This window comes from Canis lupus, chromosome X, assembly GCF_003254725.2.
Source record: "Canis lupus dingo isolate Sandy chromosome X, ASM325472v2, whole genome shotgun sequence".
NCBI lineage: Eukaryota > Metazoa > Chordata > Mammalia > Carnivora > Canidae > Canis > Canis lupus.
Window position 1 is genome coordinate 118170791 of NC_064281.1, and position 24850 is coordinate 118195640.

A 24850-nucleotide genomic window follows, 5' to 3' on the forward strand; every position below is an offset into this window, starting at 1 on the left:
TCCCAGCCTCCTTGGGGGTATCCGGTGAGGCACGGGTAGCATCGAAAGTGAGAAAACAACACAGACTCGCCTTGCTCAGTAGGTCATTTATTTACTGCCAGAGTTTTGCTTTTCTTTATTAAAGCCGAAAATAGATTTGCGGTTACAGAGTGGTGTTTTTATCTGTCACCATTGGCCTGTGAGCTTAGGGACCCGGATTTTCCTTGAAGTGTTCACAGAGTGCACACTTGTAATCCGAGGAGCCCTCGTGCTCCTCGTTCTCACTTGGGGCCTCGTTTGGGGACATGACCGAGAGGGCAGCCAAGAGGATGGAATAACAGGTGTTGTAGAGTGACATCACTGACCTGTAATCTGGGTAAACGGGGGGTGCGGGGGGCAGTTCCCCTGCGCCATCCCTCCCGGCCAGGGCCGGGGATGCGAACATCACATTCCTGGAGGTACCCTCCCCACTGGGACCAGCCAGCTCACTGGGGCCATGATTTTCGGTGGCGTACCCGGCTACACTGCTCAGAGACCAGATGCCAGAGAATGTGAATGACTGGGTGCCACTGGGTCCCTGAGCATTTGGGGCTTCCCTGGGGGCCTTCTTGTCCTCTTTGGTGGATTCCTGGTGATGGATTCGTGGAGAATGTCTTGTGGCTGCCGTGGGCTTCTTTCTCTTGGGAGTGGTTGCGCTGCTCCCTGAGCACGCAGTGGTGGTTTTCAGGTCACCTTTTCTCTGGACATTGTCAAGGAACAAGGGCCTGTCTCTCTGAAAGTTGGAATTTCGGTAGATCTGAAACAAGAGTCCTCATGTTAGTCACTGTGGGAGGGGAAGGTTCATGGCGGCCGCAGCCACCAAGGCAGCCACCCCCCACCCCCACTGTCACAATGGCCAGGTTCCATTGTGATGGCATCCCTTTAGGTTGCCCACCGGGGCTGTCCAACCCGAGAGGCCAAGCTCATGAACTACACATGATATGTGGGCTCAGGTGTCCACGTGCCTATTTGACATGACCTAGCCTGTGTCTGGGCCCAGCAGCACTCTCTCCCTGAGGGGCTTGTAGATTCGAGGGGAAGGCCTAGCCTTTCTCTCCCTTGTTAACAGGGTCATGGGAAAGAGATTGTCCTGGGAAAGGAAACCCTTCTGGGAGGGGAGTCATCTAAGTCCGCTGGGACTATGTGAGTGGGACAGACAGAGAACAGGGGAGACAGGGGAGGGGGCAGGCAAGGCCTTTGTACTTTACCATCATTTTCTTGTTCCCCAGAGAGTGACCTGAGGGGTTGCTGGCTCGGATTTTGCTGAACCCGTACAGGTTCATGAGGCGGATGAAGCTCTTTAAGCTGTCGGTCTCGAAGATCCTCTCTGCGCCTCTCCGGTGAAGAACCTCCCGCTGGAAGAGGTCTTCGTCGATGACCACGGCGTCTCCGTCCTCGTTCCAGCGCACCGACGTGAAGGCGTCGTCCTCCACGATCCTCCAAAGCTTCCTCGGGAAGGAGAGCCCGAGAATGTTTTCTTCCACGTTGGCGGCACCATGGTCTTGGGCCTGTGGCTGTGGGTTGTCTTGAGGTCCTGGATCTCGGTTCACAGCTTCATCCTCATTCTTCTCGAAAATCTCCCCAGAATCCACATTTGGATCCGGGGATAAATCAGACGGGATCCCTGTCGCTGGCTCTCCATCCCCAGGTGGGGCCAGCTTGACTTCATACACCTTGTCGGTACCCTGACTAGCCATGGAGCCAGTCTAGATCAGGAGCATCTTTGCCCCGAGACTGTCTCACTGGACGTTCGAGTCAGAAATGCCTTGGGCCAGTGCAGGGACGCCCAATAAATAGTGTTCACAGGATTCTAGAGCCCGGTCGTGGGGCAACCAGCTGCCTGAGTCCCCACCCTCTGTCACGTGATGTCACAAAGGTGGCTCAGAGCCAGTCTGCACAGGGAGCCCTGGCCAAGGCTGGGGGAGGGGCCACGCACAGGGCCCCCAGCTCCTCTCTTGTCTCAAAGTACACAAAAGTATGGTCCACCTTGCCCAGAAAGGCTCTCGTCTGTAGCCAGGCACATTGCTTCCTGGGGCCCGGCCCAGGGAGGGTAGGGAAACCCAGATCCCAGCTCCTTGCCCACCCCTAGAGACGGCGGGGGGGGCACCCACTGAGGGCCTCCGATCAGCTCAAGGGCCAGGCCCTGCATGGTCCTGGCTTGGCTACCGCCCAATCCGCCCCAGTCGGCGGGGCCCTCGGGGGGCAGTCCCTGGAGGTCCAGTTGGCCTAGTCTCACTCGGTAGCCCCCCTCTTCTTTGTGACCCCCCCCCCCACTTCCTGCTATGGTCTCTCCCACCTGCTCCTGCTGGCAGTTGGTCCTGCTCAGCTGGGCCTGAGCATACAGTCCCCCGTTCCCATCCCTGGGTCAAGTTGTCCCCAGAGTAGGGCTGTGCTCAAGCACGGTGGGAGCATACCTCTTGTTCCTCGACCTCAGTGTCCCCCACAGCACCCCCTCCTCTGCTGTGCCATAGAGTCTCCTGTGAGCTCAGCTTGTCCCTGCTCTCGTCCCTCTCCACGTCACAGTGTGATTGCTTTTAGTTTCCACCTGTTCCCTCGAGAAATTACCCTCGCCACCCAAGATGGGCTCACCCTGGGGACACTTGAGTTGGCCCGTTGCGGCCCTCCCGCACACACCTGCCTCCAGCCTCCCCCAAGGCTGGCTGCCTCTGAAGCCCTGCTTCCTGGCCTGGTAGAGGGGTTTGGGCAGCCTGCCCAGATTTCCGGCCCCCCGCTTCCAAACTGGATCTCCTGGGAGCATTTCCCCTTTCAATGCCTTGATCGTGGGGTGCGGCATATGTTGTGTTGAAACAAATCACTTCACAGACCCGCTCCCAGGCCGGCCCCACCGCCCTCGCCCCGAGCCCACACCCACCCCGACTCCCGTGTCGCCCTCCCGCCTCCACCTCACTGGCAGATGCATTGAGTACTGGTGTTGGCTCCGGGCTGATGTTTCAAAGGGCCTGCTTCCTACAGACTCACTTGCGAGCAAGATTCCTATTCGGTTAGTGGGATGGGACTAGCAGCCAACGTGGAGTACCTGAACCCAGGAGAGCCGGGGTGTGGGCCGGGACAACACCCGGGTCAAAGTCATCTTCACGTATGAGAGGGCGGGACGGCGGTGTGGGGGATACATGTTCTCTCCCCCCAGGGCCACTCTGTTCTCCATCCTCACTGGTGCCATGGCTAGGCCGCCCCCCCCACCGCTCCCCGGGAGGCCCTAGCTCCTTGTGTCAGCTCCGCCACCCAGAAGGGCCAGTCGCCCTCTCTGAGGCTCAGTCCTCTGTGTCTAAACAGGGAGCACCATGCAGGTTTGAGAGAGAGCCTCCCGAGGGGACTTTGAGTCCAAAAGTTGGAACCCTCGATTAGCCCCCGGCTCGAGACGCGGGCCTACTTCATGGTCTTCGTGCTTCTCCACACTTTCCCTGGTGTTCACTCTAGAGTCAGCAAGGGCTGGCGGGGCCTGCCGTGAGACCTGAGCAATTCAGTGGCAGCTTCAAGGAAAGCCACACTTTAAAAGCCATTGCTGGCTTCTCCGAAGGGGGCTCCTGGACTCTCCAGCTTCTGTCAGTTGCAGCCCTAAGACTTTCCCAGAGCTCGTTCGAGGATGAAGCGGGTACTTTGCCGAGGCCTCGGCGAGCTCCGAGCTCTGCTGGTGCCGTCAAGGGACGGGCCCGTTGGGTGGGAGGGAAATGGGAGAGGAATGGCTTGGGGATGCACAGTCTGGTGCTCCGCAGAGCACGCAGGCATTGGGTGGGGTCGGGCTGGCTTGAGGCCCTCTCAGGTCCTAGCTCTTCTGTGGGACCCTTGCCTGACGTTCTGTGTTTTGAGTCCCCAAATCTCGGCTGGGGCCGAGTCAAGGACAGCAAGTGCATCTTGTCCCCTGAGGAGGACAGAGCCACAGTGCCGTCTTGGGTGAGGGCACTGGCCTATGGGAAACTCGGCCTCCCGCGGCTAAGCCATCTGGGCCCTGGCATGTCAGCCCGGGCCCCGGGGCCGCCACGGAGACGGGCCTTCTTTGCTTCCTTGCTCAAGACCCCTTGGCAGAGAGGATTGCTCTGGCATGGCCCAGAGGCCCCAGAGCTGGCCAGAGCCCTGGGCCGGCGACTCCAGCAGGACACGGCCAGGTGGGCTAGGAGGACGGCCACCCCGAAGGGGACACTAGGTCCGTGTGAACTCGCCACAGCTTCTGCGTGGCCCTGGGGAAAGTGCTGAGCGCTGGGCCTGGGGCCCAAGGCCCTTGGGCCATCTGGGGCTCCCCGGGGCCCAGCAGCCACCCCTCCCCGGCCTCATCCCTGCAGGCGCCACCCTTGCCCTGTCATGGGTCCCTGCACACTTCAGGGGCCTCCTCAGCCCCATTAGGAGGAAGCCTGTGTGGCAGCCGTGGCCCCCGGGGCAACGTCCCAGGCTGCCTCCTCCTCCTCCCCGGGCCCAGAGGCCCGCCCCCCCACCCCGTGGCCTGCACTTGCGCTGTGGGGCACAGCACCCCGGGCCGGGCCCCCCGACACCGTGCTCCCCAACCTCGGGTCCTGTAGGGCCCCGCACCAGCCCCAGGCCCCACGGCGGTGGGTCTGATCACAGCAGCTGCGTCCCGGGGCACCCCGCTCACATCTTCCTGCACAGGTGCCACTGTTTCCCATGCAGCTCACAGTGGCAGACTGCCGGCCACGTGGAGCCCGCCTGCCTGCCATCCGACCCCACCCACCTCACCCTACCTCTGCTGGGAACACGAGCTGGAGCCCCACGGTTCTGAGACCCCAGGCCTGGCTCCCTCTCGAGCTGCCGACCTGAGTCCCCTCCCCGCGCGGTCTGTCGCTTGCCTTTGTCCAGGAGCCTGCTGGGCCCGGAACAGATCACCTCACAACCGGATGGCTTAGGAATAAGGAACAGTCATTTCTCCTGGTGCTGGAGGCTGGAATTGTGAGGTGCCAGCAAGGGGGAGCCAGAGTCCTGTCCTGGCTCCAGCTGACACCTCCTCCTGGGTCCTCTCATGTTGGAGGGACCTGGGGAACTCTCTGGAGCCTCTCTTAGAAGGTGGAGCCCCATCCAGGAGGGTTGCGCCCTCTGAAGCACCTCCCAGAGGGCCTGTCGCCAAACGCCATCGTGTCTGGCACTTGGGATTTCCACACATGTTGGGGGGGATGGGGCACGTTCCGACCATAGCGCTCCCATCCTGCCTGCTGCCCCCCTGGCCATAGGCCCCTGGGCGGAGTCCTGCTGGGAGGGGCTCCCCTGTGACTGGACCTGTGCCAGCGCCACCCAGGGGTGCTGCTGGCCTTGCAGCCTCTCCTGGTCTGGTCCTCTTCCTGGAGCAGCCCCAGATCCCTGGAGCCCCCCGCGATTGCTGATGGGCCCTTGGGAAGCGACAGGTCTGTCCCTCAGAGGCTGGTGTGGATCCAGGGTGAGGTACCAGGGTTCAGCAGTCAGTTGAGGGGCCCCTGAAGACGGCGAGGCCAGAAAGGCATCGGAAAGCTCCTGCCCGTCACGGGGACTCCTGCTGCTGTAGAGAAGCCACTGCCTTGGGAGAGGCCGACCCCACAAGCCTGGCCGGCTGGCTTGCACACCAAGCCCAGTGTGCACGTGTCCCCGGTGGCTGGGCCGCCTTGGCGTCCCCGGTGGCTGTGCTGGAGGGGAAGCAGGCAGCCCCACAGACAGACCCCGAGCTCTGGGACCGTGGCTTCCCCGGGGGGCCCCCACGCGGGGCCCACATCTCTGCAGATACCTTGGGGCCCATCCTGCAGGTGGATTCCTTACAGACACGCATGACACGGGGCTTGTCCTCTCCTGCTGCCCGTGCACATGGCATTGTGACCCAGACCCGAGAGGGGCTCCTAACTCAGGATGCCTGCCAAAGGGGCGAGGCCCGGGGAGGCCCTGAGAGGCTCCAGGAGTGGAGCGGGGTGCCCCAGGAGCTCAGTGCAGATCTGCTCAGACCCACTCGAGTGGACGGAGCTCTGCTGTCGCCTCCTCATGCAGGATGGCCCGGCTCCCTGCAGTCTGCCACGAGGACTGGTGGCCTATGTCCCCCTCCTTTCTCCTGCTGCACCTACCGGGTTGTGAGGGGCCTCATGCGCCACCCACCCCCACCCCGGGAAGGCCTTGCTCCTTCCTCGCCCCCTCCCGACCAGGATGAAGAGTGACTTACACCCATTCCACAAACTAGACAATTCAGGATGTCCTCCCCGACTGCCTCTGGACCGTGCCGGGTGTTTCTGGTTCCTTCTACGACAAAGGTGCTATGCGAACATGCTTTGACACCTACTGCCTAGGACGCCTCCAGGCCAGTGGGTCTGGGGGACAAGCCTGGGTAATGCGAATAATGTAGTTCGGTTACTGACCTGACACACTGATTTTGTAATCGCGGAGGAAAAGCAAATCCACCCCTGGGCACACGGGGGAACGGGGAGAGCTTTGGGATCTTGGGGTTCCGGAAGTGCTCCTGGAAGCTTCGCCCTCCTCCCCAGGAAAACCCCCATGCTGCCTGTGTGAAGGCCACGCAGCCAGCGGCCACAGTGACTACTGAGCCTTGTAGCACCGTGACACACATGGGGCGTGGACAGGCAGGGTGGCCAGGATCCCCCGCAGTTGTCCACTCTGCATACAGAGACAGCAGCACATTCCACACGGGAAGGGCTCAGCCCTACCAGGCTGCCCACGCCGACCCCGCCAGTCCCAAACCCTGGAACGTTACCTGTCCCTGTGACCAAAAGGCTCTAAGGCAGAGCATCCCCAGGCCCACCCTGGGGTCCATGAAGTGGCCGGAGCAGCTCACAGAACGCAGGCGCACAAGTCACTTCCTCCATCACTGGTGGATCGTGAAAGGATATAGCTCAATAGCAGCCAGACACAAGAGCTGCACAGACCAAGTGACGTGGGAAGGGGTGCAGAGCTGCTGCTCTGTCCACGCGGCCCCTCTCCCACACCTCCCAGTTCACCAGCCTGCCAGCTCTCTGGCCCTGTGCCTCTGGGGTGTAGGGGAGGCTCCATCACCCGATCCCCAGCCCCTCTGCCCTCCCTGGGGCTGGGGGTGGGGCTGAAGGTTCCATCCCTCCACTGGCCTGGGTGGTTCTCCTGGCCACCAGGCCCTATCCCAAGGGGCTTCCCGGAGCCACCTCAGGGACGTAACAGAAGACACCCTCCTTACCCCCCACACACTGGAATTACAAGGGTTAGGGGAGCTCTGAGGCAGGACCCTGGACCAAGCCCAGATACACAGGAGAAATGGGTCTCGGTCCCGGGACGACCCACTCCAAATCCTCCTCCTAGGTCACAAGATCACGCCTACATTGCAGCTGTCTGAAGACCGCTGCCCTGAAAACGGTGCCCGAAGAGGTTTAGAGACCAGCTTTCAATTCCTGGACTATACACTCAGAATAACCATGGCGGGGTCACACGGTAATTCCATCCGTAATTTTTCCAGGGCCCGCCATACTCTTTTTCCAGAGCAGCTGTGACCGGGTAACATTCTCACAAGAGCACACAAGGGATCCCATTTCTCCACAGACCCTACACTGGAGAGGATAAGGCAACAAAACTGTACTTCTTGGGCTCAACGTTTCTGATGCGGTTGGGAAGAAACCAAATAGCGTTCCTTCCTGTCACAGGACAGTGCTCGGTCTTTGCAGGATCCAACAAGGATGCTCAGAGCAATTATCCACTTCAGACTTTGCTCCCACCCCTAAAGCACCCCTTCTCTAAGTAGGGCCACTGTCCCCCGCCCGCTGCATGCTCCTCAGCTGCACACGAGGAGTCACGCTGCCCACAGAGCCCCCGGGGCCCTGGGGCCTTGGCCCCTGGAGAGCCTGCCCCGGGGGTCGCCGCCCCCTCGTCACCCTTCCACCCCTTGGGGCTGGCGCAGGTCTCAGGGCACCCCTCCCCACCTCCCTGCGGGACAGCGGCTGCTACACACAGTCCCCGAAGGCGCGTGGCCCCGGGGCCCTCGTGTCCTCACTGTTCACTCATAGGCCCTTGCAGGGAGCAGAGCTCAGCCGCTCTGTGGCCGTGAGGGAGCCACCAGCAGGGCTCCCCTGGCCTCTCGCGGACCCTTTCTCGTCCATTCCGCCGGCCCCGACCCATGCCGGAGCACACTGGTCTGGGTTCCTTGGGCCCTTGCAGAATGAACGGGCCAGGAGGCACAGGAAGCCAGAACAAAAGACTTTTCCTTTTTCTTGGCTGCACGTCCCGACCCTGTCTCTTGAGCTTCTGTCCTTGACGCTTTCCAACCCATTTTTTCCCCAAAGCCCTGGGATTCTGTCTGGAGTCTAAAGTACGTGGCTTGGTCTCTCATCTTGAATACTACATATAGTGTAAGTTCATATATATATACACATGCTATACATATATATGTATTTAGGAAAAAATATTAAATATATGTGGTTTTTTGTTGTCTTTTATACTTATGCTTCTACTGTCTCCACTTGTACATATCCCCCCGCCACTGTTCACCTCTTCCACCAGTATGTCCGCTTTTACAAACCAATTGCTTGATGTGACGTGTAGGTGCAGAAAACCTCGTCCTGCCTTGTTGGGAATGCCACTGCTACAAGTCCTCTAAATATATTTATGCAGTTTTAGATATGTACATGTATTCTTACCATATTATCCACCAACCGTATGGGAATGTACCCAACACAGTTAAAAAGTTTTCCACATGTGATCGTACGCATTGATGTTTATTATTGTTTTTGTCATCTTTTTTTCAAATATAGAGGTACCCAGATGTGTTTTAGTAGGTTACCTGATAAGCTGTAGTAAAACCAGCTAATGGATTCTGGGTGCTCTCAAAAGAAATGAGCTATCCAGTCATGAGAATTTTGGAGAAATTGAAATGCATATTACTGAGTGACCGAGTCCATGTGGAAAAGCTCCATGTTGTATGATTCGCAATTAATGACACTGTATAAAGGGAAATTTCTGGAGACAACGACACTATCATTGGTGCACAGGGCTGTGTGGGGAGGAAGCAATAGGCAGAGAAGTGAAATCCTCTGTCTAATACTATCCTGATGGATACACATCATCATACATGAGTTTAAACCCATAAAAATAAATACCAGGTGTGAAGATTAACGGGTTCTATGGGCTCTGTGTGATGTGGATGAATCGAGGGCCTTCATCAGTGATGAGCAGCGTGTGGCTGTGGTGGGGTGTTGGTATGAGGGAAACTATGTAGGAGCGTGGAAGCGGCTAAGTGGGAAATCTGTGTATAGTGCTGTCTGTTTCCCTGGACCTAAGTGTGCTCTACAAAATGGCAAGTCTTTCAAAACACACATAATATGAACAGCAGTATCAGAACAACACAGAAGAAAGCCCCCCGGGGGGGGGGGGCCCTTAAGAGTGTGGGTGGATTCTGGTATCTGGGGTGGGGATGTAGGGGCAGCAGGGATGTGGGGAGAGAATGTAGGCTGCAGAGATGCAGAGGAAAGCAGGGGGATTCGGAACGACTTTCACCTTCTGCCCCTACTTCCTGGCACAAACCTGATGCATGACCTGGCAGGACACATGCCAGTAGCCCTGGGCAAGTATCAGGACAGCAGAGAACACGGCATTGTTTGAGGCAGATGCTTCTGGATTCTGGCATTAGCTATCTAAAATCACCTTACAGGGATCCCTGGGTGGCGCAGCGGTTTGGCGCCTGCCTTTGGCCCAGGGCGCGATCCTGGAGACCCGGGATCGAGTCCCACGTCGGGCTCCCGGTGCATGAAGCCTGCTCCTCCCTCTGCCTGTGTCTCTGCCTCTCTCTCTCTGTGTGACTATCATAAATAAATAAATAAATAAAAATTTATAAAAAATAAAATAAAAAAAATTCACCTTACAATGGGAAGATGTCCTTTTCAAAACTTATTAGAAGAGGATATAAAGACTAGAGCGGGAATAGAATAGTGGGTATTGACAAGTAGTATGAGAAGTTAGTCTTTCCTAAAGGCAGTATATACACAGGCCACACAGATATAAATAGGCCTGTAAGCATGCCAGCACTCATACCCGTGCACAGGACACACGCTAGGTAGAGAGGGACGGTGTGTTTCTCCCGATGACGCAGCATGTCAGGGGAAAACTCCCTGCAGTGGGCCCCGCAATACGGGACACCCCTAGACACCCTTGCAGCTGCTCGGCCGCCCCCAGGAAACTAAACCTTTAACACGATGTCCCTAAAGTCTGGCTGCTGGCCAAGGGACCCCGTGGGAAGGGGCGCTTCCTCCCGGCCCCTGCCCCTGCCCTGCCCCGGGGCTATGGGCGCTGCGGCTGCACAGCAGGCCTGTGTCCTGATGAGGGCCTCCTGGGTGAGGACTGAGAGCCGACCTGTGCCAGGACGCTGGGGGCCGCCGAACCCTGCTGTGCCCCTGCCGGCAGCCCTGGGCCACCCCGGGACCTGCAGAGCCGGTGGGGCCCGAGCCGCAGCAACCACCCCTCGGGCGCTCAGGGACGACACGTCGGGGCCTGAGAGGCTCGGTGTAAGGGGCACCGACTGAGGTCTGCAGAGAGCCGAGGCCGCAGCCCGCCCGAGTCCGGGGAGGGAGGACCCGCGAGAGGACCCAGGGAGCCTCCCACAGGTGTCCTCCTACCCCCGCCACGCAGAGCCCATCTCCCGCGGACGTGCAACCAGCCCTTAGGGACCCCTGGCACGGGGTCCGGATGTGACGTGGGCCGACTTCCGCCTCGGAGGTCTGAGGGAGCGGAGGGCCTCGTGTGGGGGGCGCATTGGGGTCCCCTGGAAGGAGGCCAGGCCCGGGCCGGCGGCAGCCGGGCAGCAGGTAGCCCCGGGAGGGGGCTCCGAGGGCGGGGGAGGGGCCCCGGAGGGCGGCGGGGGGTGGGGGGGCCCTTTCTGAACCCTGAGAGACCACGCGGGGGAAGGCGGGAACGCGACGTCGAGCTGAGGCCTCGATGCCGGGGCCTGGGGCAGTGGCCTGAGAGGGGCAGGGACACAGGGAGTGCCGGTGGGGACGCGGTGACACGGCGGGGACCCAGGAGCCCAGGACAGAGGGGACCCGGCGGAGGTCAGGGCCCACGGTGAGCCCGGGAAGGCCACGAAGGAGCGGGATGAGGCCAGATGGTGGCGGCGGGTGAGGCAGGCCTGGCACATCCGGGTACCCGAGAGCCTGAGGCCTTGTGTGGCGGGAGCAGACGCTGAGGGCGGAGGGGAGGGTCCCGGGGCTAAGGGGAGGCGAGGGATGGACCCTGAGGGGGACAGAGGGGACCCGGCGGAGGGTAACAAGGGCTGTGAGGCCCCCTGGGATGGGGACTTGCCCTCACGTGGGAGTATGGGTGCTCAGACTTCCACATCCGGGCCTCCCGAGACAATGGGGGCCCCTGGCGTCAGGAGCAGGGCCTAGAACACGTGGGCAGAGGGGGGCCCCCGGTGCTGCTGGGAATCCCCGTGAGGATGTGGATGAGGCCCGGGGGACCCCACACCCCAGCCCAGAGTTAGTCCGGGGAAGGTCGTGGGAGGGGGGATGGGAACACGTGGTGAGGCCCCACTTCCGCATCGGGGTCTCTGAGAGACTAGGTGTTAGGAGCAGCTCTTAGGTGGTCAGACGCGATGGCTGAGGAGCTAAGGGAAGGCAAGATATGAATCCTGAGGGAGGACAGAGGGGACCCGGCGGAGGTCAGGGCCCACGGTCAACCCGCGAAGGCCACGGAGGAGCGGGATGGGGCCGGATGGTGGCGGCAGGTGCGGCAGGCCTGGCACATCCGGGTACGCGAGAGCCTGAGGCCTGGTGTGCCGGGAGCAGACGCTGAGGGGGGCGGAGGGAGGGTCCAGGGGCTAAGGGGAGGCGAGGGATGGACCATTGACAGGGACAAAGAGAACCCTGTCGGAGGGTCATAAGGGCCCCCTGGGATGGGGACTTGCCCTCACTCACATGGGAGTATGGGTGCTCAGACTTCCACATCCGGGCCTCCTGAGGCACTGGGGGCCCCTGGCGTCAGGAGCAGGGCCTAGGACACGTGGGCAGAGGGGAGGGCCCCGGGTGCTGCTGGGATTCCCAGTGAGGATGCGAAAAGAGGCCCGGGGGACCCCGCACCCCAGCCCAGAGTCGGTCCCGGGAAGGCCGTGGAGGAGCGGGACGGGGCCGGATGGTGGCGGCGGGTGAGGCAGGCCTGGCCCATCCGGGAACCCGAGAGCCTGAGGCCTGGAGTGGCGGGAGCAGACCCTGAGGGGGAGGTGAGGGTCCAAGGGCTAAGGGGAGGCGAGGGATGGACCCTGAGGGGGACAGAGGGGACCCGGCGGAGGTCAGGGCCCTCGGTCAGCCCGGGAAGGCCGCGGGGGAGCGGGACAGGGCCGGATGGTGGCGGCGGGTGAGGCAGGCCTGGCACATCCGGGAACCCGAGAGCCTGGGGCCTGGTGTGGCGGGAGCAGATGCTGAGGGCGGAGGGGAGGGCCCCGGCTGCTGGGATTCCCGGTGAGGATGCAGAAGAGGCCGAGGGTCCCCGCACCCCAGCCCAGAGTCAGTCCCGGGAAGGTCGTGGGGGCGGGGGGCGTGGGAATACGTGGTGAGGCCCCACTTCCGCATCCGGGTCTCTGAGACACAGGCCTAAGGCGCGTGCCTCCGTCAGGTGGGCAGAGAGGAGGCCCTGCAGTCACCTGGCAAAGGTTCGAACCCTCAGGGAGAAAAGAGGAGTGCTCTAGGTGGTGGGGTCCTAGTGTGAGTCCAGGAAGGCCCTTGGGGGGTGGGAGTACGGGCCGAGTCCGGTCGTCGGCATCTGGGTCTCCGGGAGTCAGGAGGCCTTGGCGTCGGAACAGGGCCTCCCTCAGGTGGGCAGGGGTAGTGCCCAGGTCCTGCTGGGATTCCCCATGAGGTTGCAGAGGGAGGACGGAGAAACACAGGACAGTCTGGGAAGGCCCCTCGCGGGCCGGGGAGGAGACGGGCATTTGGGGAGTCCAGACAGCCACATCCGGGTCTCAGAGCATGCAGAGGCCTGGTGTCAGGAGCAGGGCCTCAGGTGGGCAGAGGGGAGGGGCCAGGTCCTGCTGGGATGTTCAGTGAGGATGCAGAGGGAGGACCCAGGGACCCTGCACCCCAGCCCAGAGTCAGTCCCGGAAGGTACGTGAGGGGTGGGGGATGGGAACACGTGGTGAGGCCCAAATTCTGTATCTGGGTCTCAGAGCATCCAGAGGCCTGGTGTCAGGAGCAGGGCCTCAGATGGGCAGAGGGGAGGGCCCAGGCCCTTTGAGGAGACAGGGCCCATCCCATGACAGATAGAAGAACTCTGTCCCTGCTGCAGCCCTGGGGGCCCCTGGTTACAGAGGTGGTGTCCAGTGAAATATGTTTGAACCTTTGGAGAGATCTTGGGACCTGGGTCCGAGGGGAAAGGGCTCGGGTCGGCTCGGGGCCCCAGCACAGACTGTCTGGGGAGTCCGGATAGCAACCAAGGGAAGCCTGAGGGACCAGGCACCCCAGAACAGAGGCCTGCTTCCCCACAGATGTCAACCCCGAGCAGCAACCTAGGGAAGCTCCCCATCTTAGGCAGAGGGCACTTGGGCTGCCTTGACCTCCACATCTAGGGCTCAGAGAGACAGGGGTACTGGTGGAAAGAGCAGGGGAGGGCCGGGGTTCTCCTGGAGTCAAGAAGAGGACAAGAAGGAGGACTGAGGGACCCTGGACCCAGCAGGGAGTCAGTCCCAGGAGGCTCCTGGGTGGGAGCACGATGAGACGGGGCAGGTGCTGACTTCTGCTCCAGGTCGTGAGACAGAGAGCTTGTCGTAAGGAGGGCTCTCGGGCAGCAGAGCCGAAGGCACAGGCCATCCAGGGAGTCCAGATGGGGTACAGAGGGACCCCAAGGAACCCGTGTGAGCCTCTGCCATCAGCCCGGGGACTCCCCAGACTTGGTAGCCTGTTGTGACGTCCAGTCTTTGCCCGCGGTTCTCAGGGCAGTGAGGGCTTTGGTCTGAGGGAACAGGCCTGGAGATGGCAAAGAGAGGACCGGATGTGCTGCGGTCAAGTGGAGATCCCCGAGGGAGGACTCAGGGAGGCGCCCAGACTCCACAAGAGGGACAGCGCCCTGAAAGCTGGCCCTGCTGTCGGCCCCGGGAGGTCTGTGTGTGCCCTGTCCACGGGCAGCGTGTCAAGACTGCCTGACCAAGGCTCGGGCCCTGGTTTAAAAACTGAGGGTCAGGAGCGAGTGGGACTGGATGGAAGGCTCCAGAGGTACGACCTGGGAGACCCTGGATAGAGGGGCTGGTCCTGGGAGAGTCAGGCCCGGGGGGGCCCTGAGCAGAAGGAGGACAAGCAGAGTGTGCGGGCTTCCGCCTCCGGGACCCACAGAGGCTGGGGCTGGGGGTAAGAGGCAGGTCCTTGGGTTTGGCAGCAGGGAGGGCCCAGATCCTGCCAGAGTCAAGGTGAGGACCCTCGGAGAACTGAGGGGACTCTGGTCCCCAGGACAGAGTCATCAATGGGAGGCCCTTGAGCAGCTGGCCACCTAAGGCGCACCCCGAATTTGGCCTTGGATCTCAGCAATGCATGGGGCAGTCAGAGGAAAACGGACTCAGGACAGCTGAGGGCAGGGCCCCCGGTCTGGTTGGCGTCCGGGAGGGATGCAGAGTGAGAGTTGAGGACCTTAGAGCCTAAAACAGACAGTGATTTGATTGCCCTTCGGCACCTTCTTGGCCATCCCCCTGGAAGAGGGGAGCAGCCGACCTGTTTCCTGACTTATGCACCCAGGGTCCCAGGAGGTGCCAGCCTTGGTCCTATAGTGTGGCCTCAGGTCAGGAGAGGGTGGAGTCTCACGATCCTGAGGGAGGACTAAGCAGACCCCCACCCAGACGTAGGGGACCCAGCGAAAACCTGCCCCTGGGGTCAGCCCTGCAAGGCCAGGCCAGGGGTCAAGAAAAGTGAACACCCTGCTTTCTGCACTGGGTCCCAGGGTGTTCGGGGCCTTGGCCTGCGGGTGGGATGCACACTCAGGTGAGAAGGGATAGTTCCAGGTCCTGCCGAAAATACACATGAGCACCCTGAGGACAGAGTGGACTCCTAGCCCAGGACAGAGGGGCCAGCCAGCGCTCCCAGCTCTCTGTGAACTGGGTGGAATGTAGGTGGAGGGCAAGGACTGCTGCCACCTCCCCCTCCTCTCCCAGTTCTCAGGGAGATGAGGACCCCGCTGGGAGAGGTCCCAGTCAGGGCTTGGGAGCAAGCCCACCCGGGGGATAGATACCCAGGAGTCCTGGGGCCTGCCAAGAGTCAGTACGGGGACCCCCAACCCCCCGCCCCCACATTGAAGGGGTGAGTGGCCCCCAAGACAGCCCTCAGGCCCAGGAGGGGATGGCCCAGAAATATGGGTGCCCCTCCCTGGCAGCCCTGGGAAGGGATGGGGTGGTGGGGCCTGTCCCATGGAGCCCTTCCTCCTCTCCAGATCCCTGGGCTCAGGGAGGGGAGGGCCTGGGCCTGAGGGTCTGGACTCAGATCAGCAGAGGAGGCGGGTGCCCTGCCCTGGCCCCGGTCCCAGCCCTGGCGGGGCTCGAGGTGAGAAATGAGGGGATGTCTTCCTCAGCAGGACCCCTGGGGACCAGGCCGCCCCGGGCGCTTGTGTGAGCCATGGGGAGAGGCGGGACGGGTGGGCCGACTGATTTCTCTGGACTTTGGCTGGTGGAGGGTCATGGCAGGGGCCCTTGCAAGAAGGTGCAAGGAGGGTGGCCTCAGGGCCAGCCAGGGAGTCTTCCCAGGCCTTGTGTAGGGTCCAGGTGAAGAGCGAGAGGCGCCCCATCCCAGCCCAGATGGAAGCCAGAGCTGGGCCATCCCTCCCCAGATGCGTGATCCATGATCCATGATCCCTTATTTGTTGGCTCTGGACGAGCCCTGGAGACCTTTGGCAAGCCTGCCCAGAGCCGGTCCCCTGGCCTCCTCGTGTGGGGAGTCGGGGCAACCTGGTCTTGTGGGGACGCTGTGGCCTCAGGCTCGCCGATGGAGGCCTGGGGCACAGACCCTGCCAAGGGCCAAGGGCCAGGGGCCAGGGATGGAGCCTGGGTTGGGGCCAGGGCAGGGGCCAGAGCAGTCCCCTGAGAGGCCAAGGAGGGGACCACCCTGCCTGGCGTGCGGGACCTCCCAGGATGGGAGCCAGCCCTCCTGTCCACACTGGGGCCCAGGGCTGGGCTCACAGTCTACACCCTGAGGTGCCCCCTGCTTCCCTCCTGCAGGGCCTCCAAGAACTGGCAGCAGAGCCCTCGGTCTGAGGTGGGAGCGCTAAGGTCGCAGAGCACAGGAGCACAGCGTGTGGGCCGGTGCCACTGGTCCAGGTGAGGTGCATGCTCTCTCTGAGCCTGGCGCCAGGACCTTGCCTCACCAGGCCTGCCCAGCCGAGCCCAGCACACAGGGGAGCCCTGGCAGCTGAGCCCGACACTGCCCCCTCGCTGCCCTGGCCACTCGGGTCTCTCTAGGCCAGGCTGCTCCCGCACCAGCCCTTTCACCTCTGTGGTAAGGTCCTGAAGGACAGGCTTTGTGGGGTGCATGATCAGGGTGGGTAGAGATAGCTGCAGGCACTGCAGGGAATCGAAATGAACCTTGAAGGGGCGGAGGGGATTCCCCACCCACACAGAGTGGGCCCCGGTGTCCCGGCCTCGGCATCCTCAAACACCACTTTCCGGGGTGGCTGCAGGTGCTGGATGCACCCATCTTCTTGGGCTCCGGGAGGTGAGTCTCCGTTCAGAGGGGTGGCTTCAGGTCAATAGCAGAATGCACATGTGGTGGGCAGGGAAAAGAGGTCAAAGATTTGCCAGGCATCAAGCAAAGGACACTTTGGGAAGACTGAGGGTATGGAGGTTCCCCCACCTTCAAAAGAGAAGAGCCCTTAGAGAGTCCAGGTTCCCTGTTCTCAGCACAGGGAGGGCTGGACGGGGCCTGATCCCGAGCGAGGGCTGGGGGTGCTCAGGGATGTGGGGCCCATGGTCTGTAGGAGACCTCACGGCCGCAGATGGAGGATCGCGAGATTCCCCCAGGCAGCAATGTGAAGGCCCCGAGGGAGGACCGACTGGACCCCCAGAGTCCGGCCTGCCTGGTGGGCGGCGTGGGAAGCACCAGTCAGCGGTGGCCCCCAGCAGCGTGCTCGCTGGTCCCTCGGGCGGGTGGGCGGGCAGGAAGGTGGGTGGACCTGAGGAGGGTGAGGTCTTGGTGTGAGGGGCATGTGTCTCCTATTGGAGGTTGGGGGCCCAGAGGAAGGGCAGGCCCTGGCAGGATAATGCTGAGGACCCTCCTGGGAGCCTGAGGGCATCTGCGCCCCAGGACAGAGGCCCGGTCTCCAAGCCAACCCTTCCTGATCTTGCCTAGCGCGGGCCTGGACGAGGAATGAGGACATTCATTCTGGTACCAACAGCAACAGGGTGGGGGGTTCCCCACAACAGGGAATCTCTTAAACCCACCTGAGTTCAGGAAGTCCGTGCAGCCCTGACCTATCCAGAGATAGGCTCAGATTCCAAAGGCACAGGCTCGACCTACAAGGGTGTCCAAGCCTTCAGCGGCCACTTGGATTGTTTCGGGTGCTTGAGACCAAAGGGCTCTAAGGCAGAGTGTCCCCAGGCCCACCCTGGGGTCCATGAAGTGGCCGGAGCAGCTCACAGAACGCAGGCGCACAAGTCACTTCCTCCATCACTGGTGGATCACGAAAGGATGTAGCTCGGCAGCGGCCAGACACAAGAGCTGCACAGGCCAAGTGACGTGGGAAGGGGTGCAGAGCCACCGCTCCGTCTGCGCGGCCACTCTCCCACACCTCCCAGTTCACCAGCCTGCCAGCTCTCTGGCCCTGTGCCTCTGGGGTGTAGGGGAGGCTCCATCACCCGATCCCCAGCCCCTCTGCCCTCCCTGGGGCTGGGGGTGGGGCTGAAGGTTCCATCCCTCCACTGGCCTTGGGTGGTTCTCCTGGCCACCAGGCCCTATCCCAAGGGGCTTCCCGGAGCCACCTCAGGGACGTAACAGAAGACACCCTCCTTACTCCCCACCCTTAGGAAATTCCAGGAGTCTGAGAGCAGAGAGCCAGGAACTGTGCACCGAGGGCAAATCTCTATTGCTTATAAATCAGTATCCGAGGTGCCTTCTCAAGCTTGTTGGAGCTCTCGGGGAGGTGAGGACAAGCTCTGAGAGGACAGCAAGCAGGTTATCTGAGGAAGCCCATCAGTGCGGCAGACAAGAGTCTCAGGAGAGGACCCGGAGAGAAGAGTGAGTGGACCCTGATTGTCAGAAGAAGGAGGGGACCCCACAGACACCTGGCCTGCCCTTACTGTCAGCCCTGGGAACTGGGGACATGGCCCTTAGGGCTGAGCCCCTTCTTATTTTCACATCCCTGCTCTCAGGGAGGCCAGGGCCATGGTCTGAGGGTCTGGACTCAGGTCAGTGGAGGCAGGATCCCAGCCGCCCCTTCCCAGGAATCTGGGAGGCCCTGGGAACGCGTGGCCAGATGTGGACACCCTGTGTTCCTTCTGCTCAGTCTCGGGGCTTTATGGTCGTATTCTGAGACTTTTGCTTCAGGCCAGCATAGGGGTGGGGCCCAGGCCCTGCCAGGGCAAAGGTGAGTCCCCTGAGTGAGCAGGGAGGGGACTTACCCATGCTGCAAGTGGGGACCTCCCAGAGCCCAAGCCAGCCCTCCCGTCCACACTGGAGGCCCAGGGCTGGGCTCCCAGTCTGCACCCTGAGGCATCCCCTGCTTCCCTCCTGCAGGGACTGCAGGAACTGGGAGGTGAAGGCCTAGGTCTGAGGCAGGAGACCTAAGTCACAGAGCAGAGGAGGCCCTTGATCTCCTCCTCCAGCTTCTTAGGGCAAAGGCTGCCCGGGGGTAGGGGTGGAGGGAGACGCCGGAGGGTACCCACATAGCAGAGACCCGGAGTCCCCTTCATCACAGCTGCCAAGGGTGCCTTCCTCAACCGAGGCCCCACCCTCCCCTCACTAGCCCTGATCCCACATCACCTCTCTCCCCCAGGCCCTTGGATCCCTTTGCCCCCACCTGCTCATAACCCTTCTGCTGCAGACACAAGTCATCATGACTCTGGGGGAGAGGAATGAGCTCCCGAAGCATGAGGAAGATCATCAAGACCCAAGAGAGGTCCAGCGCCCGGTAGATGCACAGCTGTCGGAGGCTGAGGAGGAGGAAGAGGGCCTGTCTCCCCCCTCCTCCACTTACTCCCCTTTGTTTTCGGGTTCCTCCCCCTCCTCCTCCTCTTCCTCTTCCTATTTCGCCCTGTACCCTGGCACCCCAGAGGAGGGGTCTGCTGCTGGGTCCCCAAGTCCCCCCCAGAGTCCTCTGAGGGCCTGCCCCTCCCCCAGTGCCCTGGCAGGCCCTCCCTGGAGCCAGTCTGAAGACAGCTTCAGCACTTCAGATGAGGAGCGGTGGGGCACCGGGGTGGAGCGGGAAGTCGCCCCGCCCGTGGCCCAGGAGGGGTTCCATGTGAAGGCGGTTGACCTGGTAGCGTTTCTGCTCCACAAGTATCGCGCCAAGCAGCCTACCAGCAAGGCAGAGATGCTGGAGGTCATCACCCCAGAATACCAGGACGACTTCCCAGTGATCTGGGGCCAAGCATCCGAGTGCATGCAGCTGGTCTTTGGCCTAGACTTGATTGAAGTGGATCCCATCGCACACTCCTACGTCCTGGTCACCGTCTTGGGCCTCAGCTATGATGGGATGCTGAGCGGTGAGCAGGGCCTGCCCAAGACCGGCCTCCTGGTGCTGCTCCTGGGGGTGATCCTCCTGGAGGGCGACTGTGTCCCAGAGGAGAAGGTGTGGGAGGCGGTGGGGGTCATAGGAGTGTTTGCCGGCAAGCAGCACCTCATCTATGGGGAGCCTGGGGACCTCCTCACCCACGTCTGGGTGCAGGAAGGCTATGTGGAGTACCGGCAGGTGGCGGGCAGCGACCCTACCCGCTACGAGTTCCTGTGGGGGCCCAGGGCCTACGAGGAAACCAGCAAGCTGCGGGTCATGGAATATTTGCTGCACATCAATAGCAGGCAGCCGGCGTACTCCCCGGCCCAGTCTAAGGAGGAGAGGAGGAGTGATGAGGAAGAGGGGGCCTGAGCCCTAGGAGCGGCTAGGCCCTTCCAGCCTCGGGTGGGGTCGGTGGTTTGTCCCCTAGTCTGGGCCCAAAGGGAGGCATCCCTTCTGCCACTGCTGGTGCGTGTGTGTGTTGGATGAGACTCAGCTCTGGGCTTCCTAAGGAGGCGGGGAGGGTTGGAGGAAGGAAGCAGGGCAAAGAGCCCCTCTGGGGGCCTGTTCTCTACCGTGATCCCGAGATCCAGAGCTGGTTACCATGAGGAGGCTCTCACACATTGCTCAGATTCGAGGGTTTCGTAGGCTTCAGAGGTTATGTGTGCGAGGGACATCCCCCATGAAGCCTCTGTACTTCCCCAGTTCAACAGTTAAACAGTTTTGTCCTGTCCTGGAAACCAGCTGGCCGACCCCGCCTGCCTCCGTGTTTGGGCTCTGGACCCACATCCCAAGGCATCGGCGGAGGAATTGGTTGGAAATGCGAAAGCACGTCGTCAAGTGATGGGGTCAGGACATAGAGAAAAAAAGTAAAAGGTTGTTTGTTCTTCATTCTTGTCCCTCTGGTCTGTCATCCTGAAAATGCCAGAGGAACACGGACCGGTGTGCTCTGGCATGGGCCGGGGCCTGCGGAAAGGACGAGAAAAGGCCCACGGGAGGCCAGGGGAGCCCTGCTGGCGGCTCCCTCAAGGCCACACAGCGGCTGAGCTCTGCTCCCTGCAAGGTCCTGTGTGTGAGCAGTGAGGACACAAGGGGCCGGGGGCCACGCCGCCTTCGGGGACTGTGTAGAGGCCGCCGTCCCGCAGGGAGGTGGGGAGGGGTGCCCTGAGACCTGTGCCAGCCCCAAGGGGTGGAAGGGTGAGGGGGGCAGTGGCCCCCGGGGCAGGCTCTGCAGAGGCCAAGGCCCCGGGGCCCGGGGAGCTCTGTGGGCACGCAACTCCTCGTGTGCAGCTGAGGAGCGAGCAGCAGGTGGGGGACCAGCAGGTGGGGGACAGAGGCCGGCCTCCACTCTGCCTCCAGGTCGGGAAGCAGGGACCTGAGGCTTGTGGGAGGGGGGATGCATGCAGACTGCCTGGCATGGTGGGGGGCGCGGGCCCAGGCCGGCCAGAGTCCTGGGAGGAGCCCAGGGAGGTCGGGGCGGGCCTGACCTCCCAGCCTGAAGGAGGGCCCCGCCCACCTGCTCCCCCTGACCCCCCAACCCGGAGCCCATCTCCGCCAGACCCACCTGCTGGGAGCGCTGGGGTCCCGATGTGAGGTGGGCCGATGTGAGGTGGGCCGATGTCCACCTCGGAGGTCTGAGAGAGCAGAGGGCCTCTCGTGGGGGATCGGATTGGGGTCCCAGCCGAGCGAAGGTGGGCAGGCCTGGGGCCGGGGGCAGCCAGGCGAGCAGGTAGCCCCGGGAGGGGGCTCGGAGAGCTGAGGGAGAACTGCGGGGGTCCCCCATCCCACCTTCATGCCTCCACTCCTCCCCGAGAGATGGAGGCACTGGGCCCCCACCTCGGGACTGGGGGGCGGCCCTGGGGAGGCCGGACACACGCGCTCAGGTTGTGGGGGTGGCGACCGGAGCCCAGGGAGCTCAGGAGCCCGGTCCAAAGGGAAGTTTGCCTGGTCTGAGGGGGGGAGGGGCACAGGGAGTGCCTGTGGGGGCGGGGACCCTGGAGCCCAGGACAGAGGGGACCCAGCGGAGGGCAGGGCCCATGGTGAGCCCGGGAAGGCCGGGAAGGCCACAGAGGAGCGGAATGGGGCCAGATGGTGGTGGCGGGTGTGGCAGGTCTGGCACATCTGGGTATTAGTGAATTATTATCTATGTCCCTTTTTTTTAAATTGGAGTTCAATTTGCCACCATTTAGCATAACACCCAGTGCTCATCCCGCCAAGTGCCCCCCTCAGTGCCCCTCAACCAGTCACCCCAATCCCCCGCCCACCTCCCTTTCCACTACCCCTTGTTGGTTTCCCAGAGTTAGGTGTGTCTCATGTTTTTTCACCCTCACAGATATTTTCTTTTTTTTATATATATAATTGACATTTATTCCTTTATTCATCTTGTTGTTCTTTTTTTATAATAAATTTATTTTTTATTGGTGTTCGATTTACCAACATACAGAATAACACCCAGTGCTCATCCCGTCAAGTGCCCCCCTCAGTGCCCGTCACCCATTCACCCCCACCCCCCACCCTCCTCCCTTCCACTACCCCTTGTTCATTTCCCAGTTAAGAGTATCTCATGGTTTGTCACCATCTCTGATATGTCCCACTCATTGTCTCTCCTTTCCCCTTTAATCCCTTTCACTATATTTGTATTCCCCAAATGAATGAATCCATATAATGTTTGTCCTTCTTCGATTGACTTACTTCGCTCAGCAAAATACCCTCCTGTTTGGAGAGAGAAAATCTTAAGCAGACTCCCCACTGATCTCAGGGCCAGACATGGGGCTCAATCTCATGACCCCGAGATCATGACCTGAACCGAAATCAAGAATTGGATGCTCAACTGACTTAGCCACCCAGGGGCACCTGTATTGCTCAAATTTTTAACAAGTTGGCAGATCATTCTATTACTTATGCTATTAGAGTATTATCAATGTATATCTCAAAACTAGGAAGTGTAAAATTATTATAAGAAGACTGCAAAGATGGTAAGACTGTTATAATGTTATTTTGAGGAAGTTACAGGGTTCAGCAGTATTTCATTTTATTTTTGTTATTTTTTATGCTTATTTTTATTTTATTTTTTTAATAAATTTATTTTTTATTGGTGTTCAATTTACCAACATACAGAATAACACCCAGTGCTCATCCCGTCAAGTGCCCCCCTCAGTGCCCATCACCCATTCACCCTCACCCCCCGCCCTCCTCCCCTTCCACCACCCCTAGTTTCTTTCCCAGAGTTAGGAGTCTTTATTTTCTGTCTCCCTTTCTGATATTTCCCACACATTTCTTCTCCCTTCCCTTATATTCCCTTTTACTATTTTTGTTATTAATTATAGGAGAAATTTAAACATAATTAGCTGCTGGTGACAGAGTTGAGTTTAACCCAGGGATGCAAAGAAGTTTAACACTAGTAGATCAACCAATATAATTGGTCACATGTAATAGTCAGAATGGTTCAGGAAAATCAAAGCCACTGTAAATATTTAACATGGAAGAAATTTAATGCAAGGAATTGGTCATGCAAGTGATAGAGAAGCCAAGCAGAGGAGAATTGGGAAACCCAATAATTAGCATTACAAGGAAATCACTCCCACCTCTAGGCCTGAAGAACAAAGAGGGGAAAGAGTGTTACTAGTACCTGGGTTCAGGATTCAGCAGAATCTAGAGCCATGATGGGTCAATCTGATGTAGCTGGAGGCATGAAGAATATGTAGCCATTGAAGGAAGTGCTAGTTGTTGTAGAGGAAGGAGGAGAAAAATCTCTGACTTCTCCACCCTTCTGGGTTCTAATCTCTTAATGGTGTGACAATTCGCTGAACCAGAATGGCAGCCAAATGTTGGTGAGTTTGGGAATTAACTTACAGGGGTCAACCGCAGTATAATCTAGGGCGGAATGGGGAGGAATGAGGGTGGATTTGGGGGTGATTTAGGACCAGGATTGCCTTAAATTACATTAACAGATTGAATGAGAAAAATCAGATCTAATTGTATATAGAAAAGTATCTAATCAAAATTAACATCCATTTATAATAAAAAAGAGATGTTATCCCAAAGTATTAGACTGGGACTATGGGGTTTGGGGAGAAAGCCCAGAGAGATAAAGTGCCATCTTCATCACATCACATCAAGGGCACATACTATCAACATGATTTATCACCATTGATGTTGACCTTTATAACCCAGCTGTGGTAGTGTGCCTTGGATTTCTCCTTCTCTCGAGCTCAGGTGCAGAGGTAAGGAAGGGAGGGAAAGGAGGGATCAGCATTTGGCTAATTTCCTAAATTACCATCCCAGGTATCAGTGCTAACCATGGCCAACTTGTCACACAGGTAAGAACCCAACAAAAAAAATTCAGCCTCTACTTCCTGAAGTGTAATGGAAGTCTTCTAATGTGGACAAAAATGAACAGGATCATGGTGTATGTAGAGGTGATAAGGGAGTTTGGATACATCTTTAGACGGAGCCTGAATATCAGAGTACAGCACACAAACCTTACTTTGTGGGTGGCAGGGAATGAAGCAGCAGAGTGCCACGATCACAGCTGGCCCCCCATCCTTCCTTCTTCTTAGCAGTGGAGTTCGGAGCCATTTTCTCATATACTGCCTCTTTGCTCACCTTCCTCCCTGGGTGTTAGGAAGGTTTAAAAGCTTTTAGTAAGGCATGTACTTATCAGTACCTCAGAAGGGTGCCATTTAAACTCTCATATGAGAACAATATTTTGTTCATTTGGAGACCAAAATATTTCACAAGAACCACATTTGGTTTACGTGTGTTCCCTCTTGACTCTTTCAGATTAAGCTCTATCCAGTGGCAGATCTACATCATGGCCCCAATCAGGAAAGCAGGAAGTCTTGATGAGGAACTGAAAACACCAGTTGCATTTCCCTATTGGATGGCATGAATCCTCTAACCCACGGTCATGTACACAATTATGGTTTCCATCTGAATCTCAGTTGTAGGCTTATTTTTGCTTGGGTATCACCTTGACCAACTTGATTTCTCTGTCACTAGAATGGGAGAGTTGCTAACCAGACAAAAATTCTTAAATTTTGACTTAAGAAAGAAAGAAAAGAAAGATAGAAAGAAGAAAGAAAGAAAGAAAGAAAGAAAGAAAGAAAGAAAGAAAGAAGAAAGAAAGAAAGAAAGAAAGAAAGAAAGAAAGAAAGAAAGAAAGAAAGAAAGAAAGAAAGAAAGAAAGAAAGAAAGAAAGAAAAAGAAAGAAAGAAAGAGA

The 24850-nt window shown here is 59.4% G+C and overlaps 2 protein-coding genes across 16 annotated transcripts in view; one reads left to right on the forward strand and one right to left on the reverse strand.

Moving 5' to 3' along the window:
* Positions 1 to 66: 66 nt before the first annotated feature.
* Positions 67 to 1821, reverse strand: LOC112668448 (heat shock transcription factor, X-linked member 3). Its single transcript, XM_025460802.3, has 2 exons — positions 1227 to 1821; positions 67 to 775 (listed from the first exon to the last, which is right to left on the reverse strand). Exons 1-2 carry the CDS (start codon positions 1713 to 1715, stop codon positions 185 to 187), a joined length of 1080 nt encoding a protein of 359 aa, XP_025316587.1. The 5' UTR covers positions 1716 to 1821; the 3' UTR covers positions 67 to 184.
* An 8552-nt stretch (positions 1822 to 10373) lies between these two features.
* LOC112668446 (melanoma-associated antigen 10-like) overlaps positions 10374 to 24850 on the forward strand; it is a 40959-nt gene continuing 26482 nt past the window's right edge. Inside the window, exons 1-4 of one of the 15 annotated variants that reach the window (XM_025460801.3) lie at positions 10374 to 10769; positions 16145 to 16421; positions 17945 to 18155; positions 18961 to 20520. In XM_025460801.3, the coding sequence (XP_025316586.1) occupies positions 18973 to 20001 (1029 nt within the window). In that variant the 5' untranslated portion in view covers positions 10374 to 10769; positions 16145 to 16421; positions 17945 to 18155; positions 18961 to 18972 and the 3' untranslated portion in view covers positions 20002 to 20520. Of the gene's footprint in view, positions 10770 to 10881; positions 11026 to 11284; positions 11711 to 11810; positions 12179 to 12447; positions 12608 to 13119; positions 15474 to 16144; positions 16422 to 17944; positions 18156 to 18912; positions 20521 to 24850 lie in introns of those variants that run through there. The other 14 variants (XM_025460788.3, XM_025460789.3, XM_025460791.3 and 11 more) reach the window with 14 other exon arrangements.

Bases quoted from the DNA above. Each gene is read 5' to 3' on its own strand.
- LOC112668448 (XM_025460802.3), bottom strand. From the start codon at position 1,715: ATGGCTAGTCAGGGTACCGACAAGGTGTATGAAGTCAAGCTGGCCCCA. The intron at 776-1,226 runs GTAAAGTACAAA...CTCTTGTTTCAG, and splicing joins TGGGGAACAAGAAAATGATG to ATCTACCGAAATTCCAACTT.